Genomic DNA, 20742 nt, shown 5'->3' with positions numbered 1-20742 from the left:
GAGCGAGACTCCGTCTCAAAAAAAAAAAAAAAAAAAAAAAAAAAAAAAAAAAAAAAAAAAAGGTCCTAACTACAACTTTCAAATGAAACAGAGAAAATAAAATAGAGCATGCATAATCATTAAGCACAGCTCCTGCAACTTACTTCAGTTACACAGATATGCGTTCACATACAGTGGTGGCACACAGTAGGTCATTCATATTAGACTGCATTATCAGAAGAATTTAAAAGCCAATGGTCTAAACCTGGCTGTGTACAAAATACCATTACTGTGTGCGGGTTTTTTGTTTTTTGTTTTTTTTGCCAGAAGTATGATCCAGTTGTCAGTAATAAGACATACAGGGAGACAGGCTAGGCATCCTCTAGGAATACTTTTGCTTTCTAGATAAACAACAATAGGAACACAACAGTATCTTTTCTTCTTCCTGACTCAAATGCAATGGACACAATGACTTCAAGCCTTGACAGCCATTCAGTAACCATGAGAACCACTTGCTGCTTAGAATGGCAGAGCAGAAACACACAGAGCCTGGCCCTTGCTGGAACCACTGTGCAAATGAACCATGTCGTGCAAGGAAAAACAAACCCCAATCTGTTTAAGGCATTCTTGGTCAAGTTTTCTATTCACTTGCAGGTAAAAAGGTTCCTATCAGAAAAAGGAATTATTTTGGATAGGGTGACCAAGTAAGGCCATCTGAGCTAAAACCTTACGCATGAAGAAACAGCCATTAAGATCTAGAAGATGACATTTCACGGAGCAAGAAGAGCAAGTAGAAGGCAAGAAAAGCAGGAGATGATGTCAGAGAGGTGGCCATGTAGGAGCCTGCGAGCCACAACAAGGAGCCTTCTGAATCTTCCCATTGGGCTACCAAAAGCAAAGAGTCACATCCTGCACAAGGGTAATACAAAAGATACTACAAGTTAATACAAGTATCCCAAGTTAATACAGGATACTCCAAGGTAATACAAAAGATAAGGGAGGAAGATTTCATTTAAAAACATGGCTTCGGCCAGGTGCGGTGGTTCACACCTGTAATCCCAACATTTTGGGAGGCCAAGGCAGGCAGATCACTTGAGCTCAGGAGTTCAAGACCAGCCGGGGCAACATGGTGAAACCCCATGTTGTCTCTGCCAAAAATACAAAAGAAAAAAAAAAATTAGCCAGACATCGTGATGCATGCCTGTAGTCTGAGCTACTCAGGAGGGCTAAGGCAGGAGGATCGTTTGGGCCCACGAAGTGAAGGCTGCAGTGAACCAAGATGAAGCCACTGCACTCCAGCCTGGGCAACTGAGCAAGACCCTGTCTCAAAAAATTTTTTTTAATTTAATTTTTCAAAAAAGCGTGGCTTCACACATATGAGTACAAAGCTAGTATTTCTAAAAAGGATTATTAGTGATAGTTTTTGGCCAGGTGTGGTGGATTACACCTGTAATCCCAGCATGGGTAACCAAGGAGGATGGATTACCTGAGGTCAGGAGTTCGAAACCAACCTGGTCAACATAGTGAAACCCTGTCTCTACTAAAATTACAAAAATTAGCCAGCTGTGGTGGTGTGAGCCTGTAAGTCCCAGCTACTTGAAAGGCTGGGCAGGAGAACTGCTTAAACCCAGGAGGTGGAGGCTGCAGTGACCCAAAATTATGCCACTGCACTCCAGCCTGGGCAAGAGTGAGACTCCACCTCCAAAAGAAAAAAAATAATCTGACAAAGGGAAAAAGATTGACAATTATGGTTAAGTAAATATAAAGCACATTAATGAAAAACTAATAATGTAACAGGAAAATGTTCATCACATGATAGGTGGGAAAATTGGGGGTGGTTCTTAGTTTTCTTTATTCAAATTTTAACAGTTGCTCTATACTTTATAATCAGAAATAAATGCCTCAAAAAGCATTTATGTTTTAAAAAGTCACTTAATACATGTTACGTGACACCTCGGATGGGATCCTGGAACAGAAAGACATTAGGTGAAAATCCAAATGAAGTACAGGTAATAATAATAAATGTACCATACTAATGTTAAGATCTTCATAAAGAGAAACTGGATGTGAAATACAGAACTCTATCTGTGAAGCTTTTCCGTGAATCTGAAACTGACCTAAAATAAAAAGTGTGTTTAGACCGAGCGCAGTGGCTCATGCCTGTAATCCCAGCACTTTGGGAGGCCGAGGAAAGCGGATCACCTGAGGTTGGGAGTGTGAGACCAGCCTGACCAACATGGAGAAACCCATCTCTACTAAAAATACAAAATTAGCCAGGCGTGCTGGCACATGCCTGTAATCCCAGCTACTAGGGAGGGTGAGGCAGGAGAACTGCTTGAACCTGGGAGGTAGAGGTTGCAGCGAGCTGAGATTGCACCACTGCACTCCAGCCTGGGCAACAAGAGCGAAACTCCGTGTCAAAAAAAAAAAAAAAAAGTGTGTTTAAAAAAACTCTTCAAGTGGGCAGGTGCAGATAGTAAGAGTCATTAATAAGCAATAGCAGGCAAAAAGACGAAGTCGTTTAGGAAGAGAGAAGATGTATTTTGAAAGAGTCAAGGGCAAAAGGTTATACACAATAATGTATGCCCAGCACACCACAGACCCTCACTTGTAGAATAAGGTCCTCAGTTATTTTACTGTCTTCTCTGCAGTCTCTTAAAGCAGTTTTCAGACACAAGAGGTCTAAACCATCTTCAAAAACAACAAAAGTGTTATTGATCCCTTCAGGTAACAAAGTGCTGAGAATAACGAATATACTTTTAAAAATACCTTTGAGCTACCAAAATTATCACTGTCTTAAAGCCACATAATGCAAGCCTTTACTCTGAACTTAACGTACACAAGTCTAGCAAGTAGTTTTGCAACTCAATGCACATTAAAAGCTGGGGGAGGAGGGTGTAGCTCACAGTACCTGAACACCAAGAAGCCCATCAAGCAGAGCAAGGAGAGGACACACTCACTGCACAAAGCAATTGAGTTCTATAAAAAGCAGGCTATTTAGGAGTATCCAATAGCCAATGAGGGCCTTAAGGCTAAGTATAATAAACTAACGTTCACTAATGATGGCCACAAGTCAGGAACAAAACATTACAGTGCATTCAGAACATTCTGAAAAATCAACACTTATATAATAACTGTTGAAGAACCACATAAACGTGTTCATAGCCGGGCACGGTGGCTCACGCCTGTAATCTCAACACTTTGGGAGGCCGAGGTGGACGGATTACCTGAAGTCAGGAGTTCGAGACCAACCTGGCCAACATGGTGAAACCCCGTCTCTACTAAAAATACAAAAATTAGCTGGGCATGGTGGCACACGCCTGTGATCCCAGCTACTCTGGAGGCTGAGGCAGGAGAACTGCCTGAGCCCAAGAGGTGGAGGTTGCAGTGAGCTGAGATTGTGCCACTGCACTCCAACCTAGCTGACGGAGCGAGACTGTCTCAAAAAAACAAACAAACAAACATGTTTACTGCATCATTCTTCATCAGGTTTTACATCTATTTCAAAAAAAAAAAAGATTTTCATTAATTACAAAAAAGAAATTAGGCCGGGCGCAGTGGCTCACACCTGTAATCCCAGCACTTTGAGAGGCTGAGGCAGGCGGATCACAAGGTCAAGAGATCGAGATCATCCTGGCCAACGTGGTGAAACCCTGTCTCTACTGAAAACACAAAAATTAGCTGGGCATGGTGGTGGGCACCTGTAGTCCCTGCTACTCAGGAGGCTGAGGCAGGAGAATTGCTTGAACCTGGAAGGTGGTGGCTGCAGTGAGCTGAGATCGCACCACTGCACTCCAGCCTGGGCAACAGAGTAAGACTCAGTCTCAAAAAAAAAAAAAAAAAAAAGAAAAAAATTAATAAATTTATCCTCCAGCAGTAAAAAAAAAAAAAAAAAAAAAAAAAAAAAAAAAAAGACCTTGAAACTAGGTAAAGAGGAATATGGGATGTTCCTTATACTATTTTTGCAAGATTTTTATAAATCTGTGACTATATCAAAATAAAGACATCAAAAAACATATTCCATATCACACTGCTAACACTGACCTTATTTATTTGAAACTGTAAGTAGTCAAAGAGACTATAATTAGCAGTGATAAAACACTTGAACTTGAATCAAATTTAGAAACGGCCCCCCACAAAACTTTTCTAAGTGTGTAATCCGGGTCAGGGTTATTTTTCCTTTCAATTTTTAGGTTCCACTTTAATTGTCCATTAAATTTACTCATAACCTCAATTATAACATCTTAAAAATATATACACACTGTTGACTGTAACTTTATACATTTCCACCAACTGTGAAAATAAGGTACCATTTAGGAGAACTATTAACATTTACAATAAAACAAATACTATTTGATCACTTAACTGAGAACCAGGCGCTGTGCTAGGTAAGAACTTCATTTACTCATTAAAACCTGAAAAGAATCCTGAAAAGTATGTATTTTCTATATTTTACACAGTAACATGCTCAAGGTAAAACAACAAGGAAAACCCAAGTTCATCCTGCTGCAGAGTCCATAATTCTCGCAATGATCTCATTTCAATTCTAAATTTCTACCACTCAAATAATTCCAAGACAGTATCAGAAAAATCCACCTTCTCAAAACTGTCTTTTCAGATGCAAAGGAAAGGAAAATAAAAACACTGTCTCTCAAAAGGAATGGTTACTAAAAATACATCTGACAATGCTGAGGAAGCTGAGGCAAGAAGATTGCTTGAGGCCAAGAGTTCAAGATCAGCCTGGGCAACGTAGCAAGATTTCATCCCTACAATAAATAAAAAATTAACCAGGCATGGTGGCTACTCGGCAGCCAAGGTGAGAGGACCACTTGAGCCCACAAGTTCGAAGCTGCAGTGAGATATGATCACACAACTGCACTCCAGTCCAAACAACAGAGAGAGACCTTATCTCTAGAAAAAAATAACAATAATAATAGCTTAAATGCAAGCACTTATCCTATACCAGGCATTGTTTAAAATGTTTTACATATATTAACTAATTTAATCCTCATAATAATCAGGATATAAATACTATTTTTACTCCCATTTCACAGATGGGAGAACTAGTGTCAAAAAAAAAAAAGGTTCTTCAACTAGTAATGTTGGAGCCTAGATTTAAACTGAATCTCAGTGTTCGCTCTTAACCACTTCACTAAACTTACTATTATTTAGACATTATCACATTATCCTCCATCCACAGACACTGTGCTAACCTATATAAAGTACCACGGGCCCAGCCCTGAGCCAAGGGAAGAATTCAATACAGGTTAGTTGCTAATATTATTCAAGATGCCTTTTCTTAATATTCTTATTCATCTTCCACATCAGTGGGCTAACCTAGATCATTAGACCATGTTATATACCTTTTATAGTGACACATCAAAAAGGGAACCAGGAATTTAATTCTGAATTCAAGGTGGGCAAATACATACAGATGCAAATAATGTAACTATTCTGAGAAATATCTTGGTAATATTTTTGCCATATTCTTTATTTCAAACAGTCGGTCATCTTATAAAGCATCTGCATAATGTCTCACAATTCAGTTTAAGAGATTTTATGCTGCTGGGTATGGTGACTTACACCTGTAATCCCAGCACTTTGGGAAGTTATGCGGCCAGACATGATGGCTCACGCCTGTAATCCCAGCACTCTGGGAGGCCGAGGTGGGCAGATCACTTGAGGCCAGGAGTTCAAGACTAACCTGGGCAACACAGTGAGATCCCTCTACAAAAAATAAAAAAAATTAGCCAGTCACAGTGGCACATGCCTGTGGTCCCACCTACTGAGGAGGCTGAGGCAGGAGAACCACTTGAACCTGGGAGGCCGAGGTTGTAGTGAGCTGAGATCACGCCACTATACTCCAGCTTGGGTGACAGAGTGAGATTCTGTCTCAAAAAAAAAAAAGAGATTTTATGTTAGTTTTGTCCAAGTTTACCACTCGCCCTTTAAGATTATAAACTCCAGGCCAAGGACTACATTTTATGTATCTTTATAATCCCAAATCTTAGTCTGTGGCCTGAAATAAGAAGTGTTCAGAAATACTTATTATATGCTGATAAGGGCCGGGAGTGGTGACTCATGCCTGTAATCTCAGCATTTTGGGAGGCCACGCCACAGTGGAAGGATCACTTGAGCCTAAGGCTTTGAGACCAGCCTGGGCAACATAGGGAGGCCCTGGCTCCACCAAAAAAAAAAAAAAAAAATTAAAATATTAGCTGGATGTGGTGGTGCACATCTGTAGTCCCAGCTAGTCAAGAGGCTAAGGTGGGAAGATCGCTTGAGCCCAGGAGGTCAAGGCTGCAGTAAGCAGTGATTGTGCCACTAGACTCCAACCTGGCTGACAGTGTTGAGACCTCATCTAAAAAAGAAAAAGAAAAGTCTGGTACAGTGGCTCATGCCTATAATTCCAGCATTTTAGAAGGCTGACGCAGGAGGACTGCATGAGGCCGGGAGTTCAGGACCAGCCTGGGCAACATAACAAGATTCTGTTTTACCAAAAAAAATACAAAACAGCCAGGTATGGTAGTGCGAGCCTACAGTCTCAGCTACTCAGGAGGTGAAGGCAGGAGGATAACATGATCCAAGGGCTTTCAAGGCTATGGTGAGCCATGATTGTACCATTATGCTCCAGCCTGGGTGACAGAGTGAGACACCTAACTCTAAAAACAAAAAAAACTTAGTAATATATACCATTTGCTTATAATTCACATGTATTAGTTCTATATCCACTGCTAGAGTAACTTCACTGAGATGCCTTAAATGATTGCTTTTCTAGGTCTGAGAGTACTGCTACATACAATTCAAGCAACACCTTTAAGAGATAAATGCAGCAGTTGCTGAAACCAAGATAACTTCTTTCCTTGTGCCATGATTCTAATACTAGCCCTTAAAATAGAAACAATTCCAGAATTTTTTTTAGAACTGTTGTTTTACTAAGTCCTTGATTTTACACTCCTTAAAATAACTATAGATTAAGCCATTCCTAACTTTACAACTGTCTGAAGAAATATGGAAAACTTCCCAAATCCTTTACTATTGCATTAAAAATTTAAATAAACTCAGCAGGAATCATGAAAAAGTTCTAAATTTCTTGAGATACAGAAAACTCTTAGAAGTTAACTCTGTAATTATGAATCACCTTCATTTTCTTTTTTAGTAATAAACAAAACCGTAACACCATGGCTGAATATCAGTAAACATGCGAGTTAGGCAGTAGACCCATTTTACAGAAGAGAAAGAAACTGTGGTATTCCAGCAAACCTAAGTTTACCAATTCTTTAACTTATTCAAGAAACAAACTGAGTATCGATTAAAACAGGTACCACAATGAAGATAGAAAATGACGGTGTATTATCTCTTCAGTAATTCCTTTCGGTAGTCCTTAGTTTCTGCGATGACAAGATACCTGGAAAAAATGTCATGGCCTAATATACAGGCAGCTGAAAAGTAATACTAGATGGTTAGAAGAGGCAGAAGCAGATTATCTTACAGCACCACACCAAAGGCTGAAATTCCCCAAGTCTTAGTTCATATCAGCAACTGGAAAGGCAACACTTTTCAAAAGGCAGGATGAAGAGTAGAGTAAAAAAGATGAACTCTGCGATTAACAGTCTAGTTTTCTGAAAGGATTTTGAGCCCAGAATGTAAAAATCAACACTAACATTACTAATGACAGTTGAGAAATAATTAGCAAATAGGTCTGATCACAAAGTTAAGACTACTGAATCTTCTTAAACATCAGCCTACTTGTTGCCATCTACTGGGGGAAGGGCACAAATGCATTTGGACCTGGGGTGGAGAGGTAGAGATCAGGGTCAAATTCCCTTGAGACTAAGCTGCTTTCCCTAGGTGAGAAGAAATGAAAACACATGTTTCATAAAGGAAAAAATACATGAAGCTGGGTGGTTGTTTTGCAGAAAAATAGGCACTCTTGTGCTACAGCAGTAAAACATATAGACTGCACGAATATTTTTATTCTAAAGTAAGTCCACAAAATGTTGCACGATACGGCCTTCCTTACTCCCCAAACAGGTACAATTCTGAGTCATAAATCTGCATAGCTAACATCTCTGCTTTCTACATAAGAATCAAATTAATCCAAACCGCAATTAGGAAAGTCTGTAAGAACACACTAGAAATAAAAGCTGCTAAAAAAAAAAGCTAAATATTATAGCTATCAGAACACTGAAAAAAAAATTTAGTTTCTCTTCAGGCACCATATAACCTAATTTCTCATTTTTAAAATCCTGTGTACCTACTTGTATAAAAGTAACAGTATTTGTTAAAGGATATAAAATTATGCTAGATAGGAAGAGTATGTTCTCCTGTTCTATTCCACTGCAGGGTGACTATAGTTTAATACATAGTTTCAAAGAGCTAGAGGGAAGATATTGAACGTCCCAACACAAAGAAATGATAAATATCTGTGATGATGGTATGCTAATTACCCTGATCTGACTACTATACATTGTATGTATTGACACATTACTAAGTGCCCCAAAAATACATACATATTATGTGTCAAAATTTTAAAAACAAAGGGGTAACTACTATGCAGAGTGCAAAGCAAACATTTTATTGGAATATTTAATTTGATTAAACTATGTAATATTAATTTATACTTTTTTAAAGTATTTAAATATCCCAGAGTCAGTAATGGCTAGGAAAAAAAAAAGTATTTAAATATTTAAACCACAATTCACTTTTGTTTTAAACATAATTTCACTGTATTGAATGCTAAGCAAAAGTTTCCCTTTAAAGTCCCAATAATAAGACTTACAAATTACTGAGGACAACTCACAAAAAATCATGCATTAGGTATCAAAAAGTATTTTGAATCAAAAAAAACTGAACAAACAGCAGCTTCCACTAAAGGAAGACTTGTGTGTCCAACAGAGGACTGGTGTGAGTCGTTTAGACAATAAACCAGCTCCTGCTTATTTAACATTTTAAACAACAGGAAAAAAAAAAAAAGAAATTTTACCTTCACTACTTTTATCTCCTCCAAAACTTACCACAAAAACCTTTATATGTAGTACCAGAAAGGGAAGCACTGTCATAAAAAACAACATCTAAAAGCACTTTTATTTTCATTTTCAGTTCATTCATAAATATTTTTGTATACTTTTTTCACATCATCACCTATTCAGGGATCAACAATCATTCAACATAATCTGTTAAATCTAATTCCTTGATCTCCCATTTAAGAACTTCAATAATCTCAGCCCAATTCCTGTGATTTCAAACATATGGACCCTCTACTCCAGAGAGCTCATTTACCTTAATATTAGATCCTCACCACAATTACACCTTTAAGCTCCCCATTCTTCTATACCATCCTCCAATCAGGGCTAGTTTAAGCCCCTCTCTCTTCTTGGTCTTCCTCAGTAACTTCGACCCAGAACTGAACCTCTCTAAACTTCCAAGTACCCACTATATAAAACTCAATCTTGTACTCAATAACAAATATGCACAATGTTAGATGTTGTGTGCTGCTGTTATAAGTTTGAACTCATCTACAACAAAGTACATTTCAAGATAAGGAATCTCCTTTTGTAAATCTCTTCTTTCTCAGCACCCTCTAAGAGGGCAGATCTTGTATGGGACCAGATACACACTCACATTAGCTGCTGATGAATATTTGTTTTTGTTTTTTGAGACAGGGTCTCACTCTGTGGCCCAGACTGGAGTGCAGTGGCATGATCTTGACTCACTGAAGCCTCAACCTCCTGGGTTCAAGCGATCCTCCTGCCTCAGCCTCCCAAGTAGCTGGGGCTACAGGCATGCACCACCACATCAGGCTAATTTTTTTTTTTATTTTTAGTAGAGACAATGTCTTGCTGTGTTGCCTAGGTTGTTCCTAAACTCCTGGGCTGAAATCATCCTCCTGCCTCAGCCTCCCTAGCGGCTGGAATTACAGGAATGAGCCACAGCGCCTGGCAGAATATTTGTAAACGAAGGTGCTTCAACAATTTATTTAGTATAGCCACAAATCATGCCCTAATTCATGTTTCTTAATTTACATTCCAATATCAGATTTTCTAAATGCAGAAAAATCTACATTTAGAGTATTTACAGAATATTTATCTAGGCTAAATACTATACTCCTATATATAGTTTTAGACAAATAAGCTGTGATGGAGTAAGTTAAATATCAACTATATGAAACATAACGGAACTTGAAAGACAAGGAATAAGTTTCAGGTTCCTTTTATATTCTGCCAAGCACAACTGTGGCACACAGTAAGCACTTGATAAATATGTATTGATAAATAAATCATCATCTACTAATAAACATAATCTCCAAATGCTAAATTCGGGGTAACCAACTAACTATTCTAAGGCCTTAACAATTCCTTAAGTAGCTGATTTTAATGAGCCTAATTTTGAAAAATTTATATTCTACACTCAGCTGCCAACCCCTGAAAAATGAAAACAAGCAAGTAAATTATGGCAAATGATGCTAATATTATTTTACAACAGTTTCTCAATGTGTCCCACCAAAACACACTATCACGTACACCTACCATGTACAATGCATTATGTTGGAAGCCTTGTGCCAGACACTGTGAAGATAAAATAATGAGATCTCTACCTTAAAGAGGCCAAAAATGCAGTTAAGAAGTTAAGATGTAAACAACTAATCATATAAGACAGAATGTGAAAGCCATCCTGAAATATGTTACAGAAGGGGAATAGGAGAGTAAGGAGTAAAAATTTTAAAGGAGTCACTAGAAGAAAGTCAAGTGTGTGTGTACATATAGTTGTAAGAGATACAGGCCAGGTGCGGTGGCCCACGCCTGTAATTCCAACTCTGGGGGGCCGAGGCAGGTGAATTGCCTGAGATCAGGAGTTCAAGACCAGTCTGTAATCCCAGCTACTCAGGAGGTTGAGGCAGGGGAATTGCTTGAACCAAGGAGGTGGTGGAGGTTGCAGTGAGCTGAGATCGCGCCACTGCACTCCAGCCTGGGCGACAAAGCAAAACTCTGCCTCAAAAAATAAAACAAATAATAATAATAATAATAAAGAGATACAAGATGTGGAAGGGGTATCAATTCAAGTAGACAAAAAACCAAAGCAAAAACGCTAAAAAGTTGCTGGGTGTGTTCAGAGAGGAAGAAACAGTTCAATCTGATTGCAGCCAAGGATGCAAAACAAACAGAATTACGAAACACTGGGGTCTTAGAAGTTGGTAGTATTTGCATATATTTCCTATTTACAAGGCTACTAGAAGCACTTGGTTTTTGAGAATCAAAAAAAGTAGGGGACCTTCATATGATCTCTATGAACCTGCTCTCTAAGGACACAAAGCAGCTTAAATTACAACTGAAGAGAGAATTTCAAGAGATGGGCTACTGTGAAAACTCACTTTAGGTTTCCAGGGCATCACACGTTTACCAATATAAAAACTTTAAGTTAATCTGACCTTAAGAAGACAGCACAAGGTACATCTATTTATTCAGAGCACTGCCCACAGGCAGAATGAGTAGGAGTTTTGAAGTCAGGGTAGAACTCATTGGTTATGACAGCCAACAAGTTGATTAAAATACACACTGAAATGCTGTAACTTCAAGTCTTGAAGGCTTGCTGATGGACACTCACGCTTATAAATAGCCTTCAAAAATCTATGTATAGGTAATAACACCGTATTTATAGAAATATGTACATGCTCTCTAAAAAGAAACAAACAGAATAAACTAGAATGATGTATACTATTATAAATTGCAGACACTAATCAGTTAGCACTGTATTAAAACATATCAGTTAGGCGCAGTGGCTCATTCTTGTAATCTCAGCACTTTGGGAGGCCAACGCGGGTGTATCACGTGAGGTCCGGAGTTCAAGACCAGCCTGGCCAACATGGTGAAACCTGTCTCTACCAAAAATACAAAAAATTAGCTGGGTGTGGTGGCAAGCGCCTGTATCCCACCTCTGGGGAGGCTGAGGCAGGAGGATTGCTTGAACCCAGGAGGTGGAGTTTACAAGTGAGCCAAGATTGCGCCACTGCACTCCAACCTGGACAACAGAGCGAGACTCAATCTCAAAAAAAACTTATTTAGGTCTTCAATGTACTTTAAACTATCAACTATTATATGCACATAATGTCCAATTAAAGAATAACAAAATGGCTTGCCCTAATTCCTTTTAAAATGTATGATTTAAAGTAACTTGCAGTCTCCAAATATATACTGACTACAAGTCTCAATCATTTTAGCATTAACGATGCAAAATATTAATCAAAATTTAAAAAACAGGACATTAAGCCATTACGAAATATTTCCACTTAAAGTATCTTATTTTATTTTCACAAGACTTATTCTATCAACAAACACTTAATCCCTATTATGGACCAGGTACTGTGCTAGATGCAGAAACAAAAAGGGACACTGCTTGGGATTAGTGTTCTTGTAAAAGTTTAAAAAAGAAGGGTGGAGGCTAAGGACTTTAAAGAATTCATAATCAACTAAGGAATACAATTGTATATTAAACAAAAAAAAAAAAAAAAAATTTTTTTTTGAGACAGGGTCTCACTCTGTCTCCCAGGCTGGAGTGCAGCGGCACAATTCGAGCTCACCACAGCTTTGATCTCCCAGGCTCAAGCAATCCTTTCACCTCAGCCTCCCAGGTAGCTGAGACTACAGGCATGTGCCACCATGCCCAGCTAATTTTTTATTTTTAGTAGCCACAAGGTCTCTACTAAGTTGCTCAGGCTAGTCTCAAACTCCTAGGCTCAAGCGATCCTCCTGCCTCAGCCTCCCAAAGTTCTGGAATTACAGGCATGAGCCACTGGGTCTGGTCAAATGTTTCAAGTAGGATACCTATGCATATAACAGAGGTATGTTCGAGTTAAAAGAGTTTTCACAAATGAGGCAATGGCCGACAGTACTGTAAACAAATGGAGAAAGGGCTTTGTGTTCCAATACATCTGTGGAGCCTAATCTAAATACAGAATGTCTAGCATATAAATGACAATTGACTCTAGGTTAGGTAATAATAATCAGATTTTTCAGATTAGGCACTTGAAGCTCACAAAGTACTAAGTTAAATTATTTGCCCAAGGTTACAAAGATGGGAAGTGCACAGCTAGGACTGGAACCTAAGTCTTGCCTTCAAATCAGACAATCACTTGAACAGTGCTATTAAGGAAAACACAGAGTAGCAGGTATTTTTCACTCTAGACCACCTGAATGACTTTTTAAATCAAGCATAACCATGATAGCCGGGCATGGTGGCGCCTGTCTGTGATCCCAGTACTTGGGAGGCTGAAGCAGGACAATTGCTTGAACCTGGAAGGTGGAGGCTGCAGTGAGCCGAGATTGCGCCACTGCACTCAGCCTGGGCGACAAGAGTGAGACTCCGTCTCAACAAACAAACAAGCATAACCATGAAACTTGACTACTGCCAATAGCTTCTGCACTCTCAAGAAAAAAGCATGTAAGCCTGAACAATGAGTTAAGTTCCTTTTTCTTCTATCCAATGATTTAATGAAATCACTGAAATCACAAGAAACAACCAAAATCTAAAAGGCCTCAGAGAAAAATGACTGAACAGACTTACTTCAGTCTAGGAAACCTCTTTTTGCCAACAACCTAAAATTATCAGTAAGTGAGGATATTAAAGAACTACATTTTTTAAAAATCCAAGACATTAGCTGAGTTAAATTTTACCTTAAAAAAAAAAAAAAATCAAGGGACAGGTCTAGCATCAGTATACTTATCTATTTATTACAAATAACAGCAAGCATCCATTATGCACAGAGAAACCCAGCAGAGAGGTAGAGAACAGCTGCTTTGAGGTTATGTCTTCAAGTCTGTAACACAGCTGCTGAAATGATACACAAGTACCAAAAGAAAATACACCAGTAAAGCTCACATTACACTATACTACACTACACGTTAAGAATTACCAGGCACTGGCCGGGTGCGGTGGCTCACGCCTGCAATCCCAGCATTTTGGGAGGCTGAGGCGGGGGGATCACGAGATCAGGAGATCGAGACCATCCTGGCTAACACAGTGAAACCCCATCTCTACTAAAAATATAAAAAAATTAGCAGGGCATGGTGGCGGGCACCTGTAGTCCCAGCTACTTGGGAGGCTGAGGTAGGAGAATGGCGTGAACCCAGAAGGCAGAGCTTGCAGTGAGCCGAGATTGCGCCACTGCACTCCAGCCTGAGCGACAGAGCGAGACTCTGTCTCAAAAAAAAAATTACCAAGCACTAAGATTATATACAACAATCTAAAAATTATATTTATTCTGTAATGTCCACCAGATTTTTACTCTTCCACCCTATTTGGCCTGGACTCCCCTCAGGCTTGGCCTTATTAACTAAAGCTTGGCCTATGAAAAAAGTGGCACAGAATAAGCCACTGGCTTAACACTAAAACATGGCAGTGACAGTTGATATCCATCCAGGCACTTTAATGGCACATTAGTCAGGGGAGATGTGAAGAGGCCATGATCACTGAACCAACCAACAGAAAGCATTCTGAAGAATCTGCCGGGGTCAAAGAACCCTTCCAAGCAGGTTGGAGTGCAGTGGCGTGATCATAACTATTAACTTCGAATCTCTGGGTTCAAGCAATCCTTCCGCTCCAGCCTCCAGAGTTGCCTAGAACTACTGACGCATGCCACCATGCCCTGCTAATTTTTTCTTTTTTGGGGAGACAGTCTCACTATGTTGCCTGGGCTACAACTCCTAGCTTCAAGAGATCCTCCCGCCTCCTGCCTCCCAACTCCCCACCTCCAGTGCCACCTCACCCAGACCAATCAGGTTTATTAGCATACCTTCACACATACCACATTGATATGAAATCATCCTTGCCCTCAGGAAGCCTATAATCCAGTCAGGGAAACAAAAGCAACACGTGTCAACAAATACAATATTGTAATGCAGAAATGAAGCAAGTACAGATAATCAGAAATATAAAGATCACAGATAAAAACTTGTTTGAGGAAGCAATTTGAAGGGATGAATTGTAAGTTGTTCTTTACATCCTTTATCTTCTATGTTTTTCTGTACATAGTGGGTGCTTGCTTGATTTAAAAGAGGGAAAACTCCATGTCAAACAAGCAATTGCAAGGAGCGATTTCAGTGAAGATAAAAAAACCAAGCAGGTTGCTGTTTTGACTTGAGTCCACCAAATAGCAAACAAAAAAATAAAGGAGCAACTGGTATCACATTTGCTCAAAAAGATCCCTACCCCGCCACTTAAAAGGAGGGAAAGTTCCGTAGGTTCTGTAGAAAACAGTGACCAGGATTCAGAAGCATTATTCTCTAATTGTAATCTCTTACATTAAGTCAATTTCATGAGTCACAAACCAGAAAAGGTACGAATTTTGTCAATAAAAAACGTAAACAAATTTGAAGTTTCTTTAAACAGATAAACAAGTTTATTAGGTAGAATGATGGCAAACAAGTATCTGGCATGCTGATGTCAAAAAAAAAGGTAACTTTAAAAAGACAAAAATTAGACCCAAATTCTACTACCAATTAAGCAGCAATTTCAAATTATAAAGTTCTATAACTTTGTACCTTCAACCTACTTTACATTAAATCTCCCCTGCCCCACGGACCACCACCACTAATGAGAAGCTGTATCTTTTAAAAATGAACTCAAAACAGCTAATGTAATTTTCTAAAATTAATTTATTTATTTAGCTAGTTGTTTTTTTCCCACAGTCATTACATCTGCTGGGTTTCACAACCACCCAGTGAGGTAAAATAGAGATTACCCACTCCCATTTTACAGATAAAATAAATGAAGACCAGATAGGTTAAGTGACTAGCTCAAGGTCACAAAGCTACTAATCGGTAGTGTGTGAATTTCCAAGCCAGTGATGTTTTCTTTGCTAAGATGACAACCCTAAAACAAAGCAGGATATTAAAACCTTGTCTAGATAACATAAATACAATAATCTTAAAAGTTACACTGGGGCCGGTGCAGTGGCTCTCGCCTGTAATCCCAAAACTTTGGGAGACCAAGGCGGGCGGATCACCCGAGGTGGCCAACATGGTGAAACTCTGTCTCTACTAAAAACGCAAAAATTAGCCGGGCATGGTGGCGCGTGCCTGTAATCCCAGCTACTCAGGAGGCTGAGGCAGGAGAATCACTTGAACCGGGAGGCAGAGGTTGCAGTGAGCCTAGACTGCACCACTGCACTCCAGCTCGGGTGACAGAGCGAGACTCTGTCTTTAAAAAAAAAAAAAAAAAAGTTACAATGGGAAAGGAATCATACATGGAATCACACATTACTACAAATTTGCTTTGCCAGGTGAAAGTACTGATTTCACCATGGTCTACCCAGCATCCCATCCGTTTTTTAAATGTAACTACTACAGTTTAGCACCTTCTGGAACTCTAACTGCCAAAACTGTTCTCAAACTTTTTGAAAGTAAATGAAAACAAAGAAAAAAAGAAAAAAAAGCCTGTTCATAGACACAAACTAAGTAATATAAATGTCAGCTAAACAGACTTAAAAACTGCTCACACTCCTGAAAAACTGGGGATTTAATGGAAACAATGATAATCTTAATTACAGTTTTCCAATTCTTATGGATACTGGCACATTCATAGAAAGGGCAGACGTGTACAAAGCCCACAAACCCCAATCATGTTATGTACTCTTAAGCTTAAAATAAATGAAATAAAAACTCCCTCAATCTCACAAAGATAGTTACAGTAGTTCAACATTTCTGGGGCTGAACACACAGGAGGAAGTGTCAAAAGAAAGAATTAGAAATTTTGTATACTTTAAAACTTCCACTTAATATTGATCACTTTCCATGTGATAAATATGAAAATCAGCCTCAATAAAATCCTCTACAATTTATTGTCTCTAAACCTCTACTAATTCCATTCCTCAACCCCCCCCGGGTGTAAATGCGACACACACAGGCCTCATATACAGGCCTCTTGCCTTTTTTTCTAACACAACTAGGACCTTTGTTCTGAGCGTCGGTTTTTTACCCCACTCAATAGCTCTTTCAACTTTCTACCCCGTATTTTTTGTTTGGTTTTTAAAGAGGAGACTCTGAGCCTCAACTTGCTAGGTCTTTAAAAAATGAAATGCCAAAAATATCTAATGAGAGTCTCGAGAGGAATAGAAAGTTAAACACATCACTAAAGGGCCTACAAAACGGAGTAAAGCCCGGAGATCGGGTGATCTGGCAGCCCAGACAAGATCGAGGACCGCGACTAGGAAGGGAGACAGCAGGAGAGCAGTTAGACGTCCACTTAGAACGGATTCACTGCGCTATTAACCGTACCCGCCCCCCCGCCCCCCCGCACCGGCCCAACCTTTACACACAGACACATTCCCTCCCCGAGTTAACTAACGAAGCAATTAAACTATGCCCACCACCAGACTCGATGCTTAGGCTAAACCTCCCCCAGACAAAGTAAAACAGCATTATCAAAAAAACAAACAGATCTGTCTTAAGGGTTTGGAAGCTGCCCCTTCCGTTCTCTCCTCACCACGTAAGGTAACCAATTCTCTCCCGTCCCCCACCAGCAGTTCAAACGTGTGATTTCCCCCCATTTACATGTGCTTTTATGTTTTTCCGTATTCTTCCGTCTAAGAAACGAAGGATTTCTTATTCTGAGGAAGGGAAAGACGCTGAGGAAGACAGGATTTGAGGTTTTACTACCTTCGTTATTCGAACTCCCCTCCAACTTGTTCCTGTACTAGAAAACCCACTCACTATGGAGAAGGAAGGAGAGGGGCTGCACTGATGGACAAACGTTGTAATAGGTTTTATGTAATCCACATATAAATAAATTAATCGCCTGACTCGCTCTGAATGCTAATACGATTGGGGTGACAATTGGCCCACCTCCCTCCCCCAAGTCCTAGTTAAACCCACCTACCACCAATTTCCATTCTGATCTATTTAAAAGGATACTCTATTCCTCTCAGTCAAGTTTCTTGGCTTCTTTAGGCCTCCCTGCATGACCCCCTCGTCATCATCCTCCCTCAGCCTCAACTTCCCACGGCTTAAAAAACTGCCCCGCGCAGACCCCGTCTCCGGGCTCGCCCTCCCTCAACCGTCCCTCGCCGTCCCCCTGGGCAGGAAACCCCTTACTGCGGTCTAAAGTCACTCCGGCCTCTCCCTCCTCTGACCCTCGCTTCCCACAACTGTTGTCACTCGAGCTGCTCCCTAGTTTCCATTTCCGGGCCGTCCACAGACCCGGAGCCTCCCCTTTCCCAATTTCCGGGCCCCTCGTCCCATTTCCGGGGAACCCTTGCCGTCTTCACACCCCCCACCTGCACTTCCGGCCCCCCACTTTCTCTCTTCCCAGACACCCTCCAAGCTCCAAAGCCCACTTCCGGCCCCTCTCGACCCCCGCCGAGCTCCCCAACACCCGCAAGCCTTACCCCGGTTCTCTGAAGGGCCCTTCTCATTGCGGGGAGCCGGAGGAGGGACCCAGCGACCCCTGCCTCCCGCCGGGCCCGGGTCCCTCCGGCCGCGGCGGCCCTCGAGCGTCTCTCCCGTCCACCCCCGGCCCGGTCCTTCCGCGGCTCCGCCGCCGCCGGCGCCGGGAGCAGGCCAAGCGGGGGCCGAATCGCGGCGATGACACAACCGGGCTTCCTGGGACTTTCTGTTCCAGCTCCTCCCCCCGCCCCCCCAAACCCTCAGCTGGCCCCCTCCCCCCAGGCTTGCCCCCGCCGCCCGGAGCTGCGCCCCAATTACCTAGTTAGGCCCCAAAGTCTCCGGTCCGGACTCGGTGGCGCGGCAGTAACTTCCACTAGCTCCCCCCACCCCCCCCCCCAGCGGCGGCGGCAGCGGCGGCTCCGGGTTCCTTCAATTATCAGCTGAGCCGCAGCACCGCGCTCGGCGTGCGCCTCCGCCCGTGCCGCCTCCCTCCCCGCCCGCTCTGACACCCTCGGGGAACTACTTTGCCCTCGGGCTCTGGTTGACGGGCTCGTCCGCGGGACCGGCCCCGCTGCCTACTGGCGGCCCATCACATCGCCCCTCCCTCCCCTGCCGCCCGGCTCGACTCTCCCAGCAGCCTCCGATCTCCGCCCGATCCCTTCGAGGGACCAGGAAGGGGACTGTGGGGCTCCACTTGGTATCCCTCCGCCGGGATCACCCCCTCCCCTCCGTGGTAGCAGGAACTAATTCCCCTTCGGGTCACCCGGGACCTGGAGCTGGAAATTTCACGGATCAGGGTTCCCTGAGACCCTTGGAGAAGGGGAGAATCGCCCCAAGTTAGAAATCCTTCTGCCAGCTCATAAGCGTAGTTCAATTTAAACTAGGGTTTTGGCCCCATGACCCCGACCAAGCCCCGCCCCTTCCTGGTTGTCTTAGCGACGGCGGTGGCGTCCCAAGATGGCGTCGAGGCTGCCGGAGACTCTGTTTGAAACTGTAGGACAAGGCCCGGCGCCGAGCAAAGACTATTACCAGTTACTGGTCACCCGGTCTCAGGCAAGTGCGAGCCCCGGTTTACCCTCTCTCCTAACTCCCTACCTGGCCCGGTTGGGGCCCGGGACCCAGGCTGTGCTAGGCCGAGAGCAGCCGTAGCCCGCCGGAAGCGCCCGGTCCCGGCTCCGCGCCGGGAGATTTTCCTCGTCACCTCGGCCTCCTCGGTCCGGCGGCCCGCGTGTCCCTGCTCTCCCCGAGCCCGGCTAGTCCCTGGCAAGCCTTCTCTGCCTCCCCGCGGTGCCGCGCGCTCCTTTCCCGCCACCCCGGCTTCCTACCCGTAGAGTTCCCTCCGCGCGAAGAGGAAAACGGGCGTCCCAGGCTTGCGTGCGGCCTCACCTCAACGTGAGAAGGAGGGAAAGAAAGACTCAACCAAGTGTCCCAAGGAGGAGCCGGCTAGGGAGGGGAAAAGGAGATTGCCTCTTTTCCAGGATAGGAATTAATCATGGAGAATTTTATAAATCTCTTTGTGGCCTTTACGCGTGCCATGGCCACATCAAAAGTTAGTTATTTCTAGTAGCAATTGACGATTGGGAGCTCTTCTCTTACCTTTTTGAGTCCCTTCTATCCCATTGAAAGTGTGCGGGTGGTATAAAAATGTTTCAGCTGCTCTGCGCTTCAGCCCCACCCATAATGACATCTGCTCCACAACAATAAGACCGAGGATTATATTATCTCCAAAGTAACCATCGGCCTATTTTTATGCCTACTTTGGTTATTGAAGGTGGGCTTTTGGATGATTTACTGTGTCCATGAAATTCTCAACTTAAGCGGGGCCTCCATTGGGAAGACGTTTCTAATCCTGGCTGAGCTTATGCCTGTCACTGAGTTATTCATGCACCCTGCGCTTGCAATAGATACTATTCTATTCCTATAAAATGAAATTTAGAAGTTTGTATATATTTGTTTTGGTGTGCATATTGATCATTCCCTCGATTTTTCCAGGAGCCCTTAAACAAAATAGGTAATGAGTTAATTTTTTATATTTTTAAAAGCATCTTTTAAAATATAAATGTTAATATATTTTTTTAAGATTTAGAAATATTACAAATGTAATATTAGACTGTCCAAAAAAATTTTTTTTAAAAACAGTACTGCTCCTTGCGGAGCAGGGCTAATTCCTAGGCAGTGGGCCCAGAGTCAGCCTCAAATTTTTAATTAAACTGTTTTTAGGGGTTTTTGCTCATTTGGTGATTTATGAAATACTGAAAGTCATCCTTTTTTGTACATTTTTTTTTTTTTTGAGACCGAGTCTCGCTCTGTCGCCAGGCTGGAGTGCAGTGGCGCGATCTCAGCTCACTGCGACCTTGTTTCACCATGCTGGCCAGGATGGTCTCGA

At 41.9% G+C, this 20742-nt stretch overlaps 2 protein-coding genes across 29 annotated transcripts in view; one reads left to right on the top strand and one right to left on the bottom strand.

Moving 5' to 3' along the window:
• Positions 1-20036, bottom strand: part of TRIP12 (thyroid hormone receptor interactor 12) — a 153700-nt gene extending 133664 nt beyond the window's left edge. For 13 of the 28 annotated variants that reach the window (XM_050751048.1, XM_050751060.1, XM_050751063.1 and 10 more), the window contains exon 1: positions 18675-18830. The gene's annotated coding sequence lies outside the window, so the exon portion shown is untranslated. Of the gene's footprint in view, positions 1-14767; positions 16025-17850; positions 17875-18065; positions 18586-18674; positions 18831-19451; positions 19477-19681; positions 19707-19952 lie in introns of those variants that run through there. The other 15 variants (XM_050751049.1, XM_050751057.1, XM_050751062.1 and 12 more) reach the window with 10 other exon arrangements.
• The window catches only part of FBXO36 (F-box protein 36), a 451851-nt gene that overhangs the window by 344966 nt on the left and 86143 nt on the right, over positions 1-20742 (top strand). Inside the window, exon 2 of the mRNA XM_050751161.1 lies at positions 19293-19409. Within this exon, the coding sequence (XP_050607118.1) occupies positions 19314-19409 (96 nt within the window). The 5' untranslated portion in view covers positions 19293-19313. The remainder of the gene's footprint in view (positions 1-19292; positions 19410-20742) is intronic.

The sequence above is a fragment of the Macaca thibetana genome, chromosome 12, assembly GCF_024542745.1.
Source record: "Macaca thibetana thibetana isolate TM-01 chromosome 12, ASM2454274v1, whole genome shotgun sequence".
Lineage (NCBI taxonomy): Eukaryota > Metazoa > Chordata > Mammalia > Primates > Cercopithecidae > Macaca > Macaca thibetana.
The sequence above is the reverse complement of the archived record's forward strand: the minus strand, read 5'-3'. Positions and strand labels throughout refer to the sequence as shown.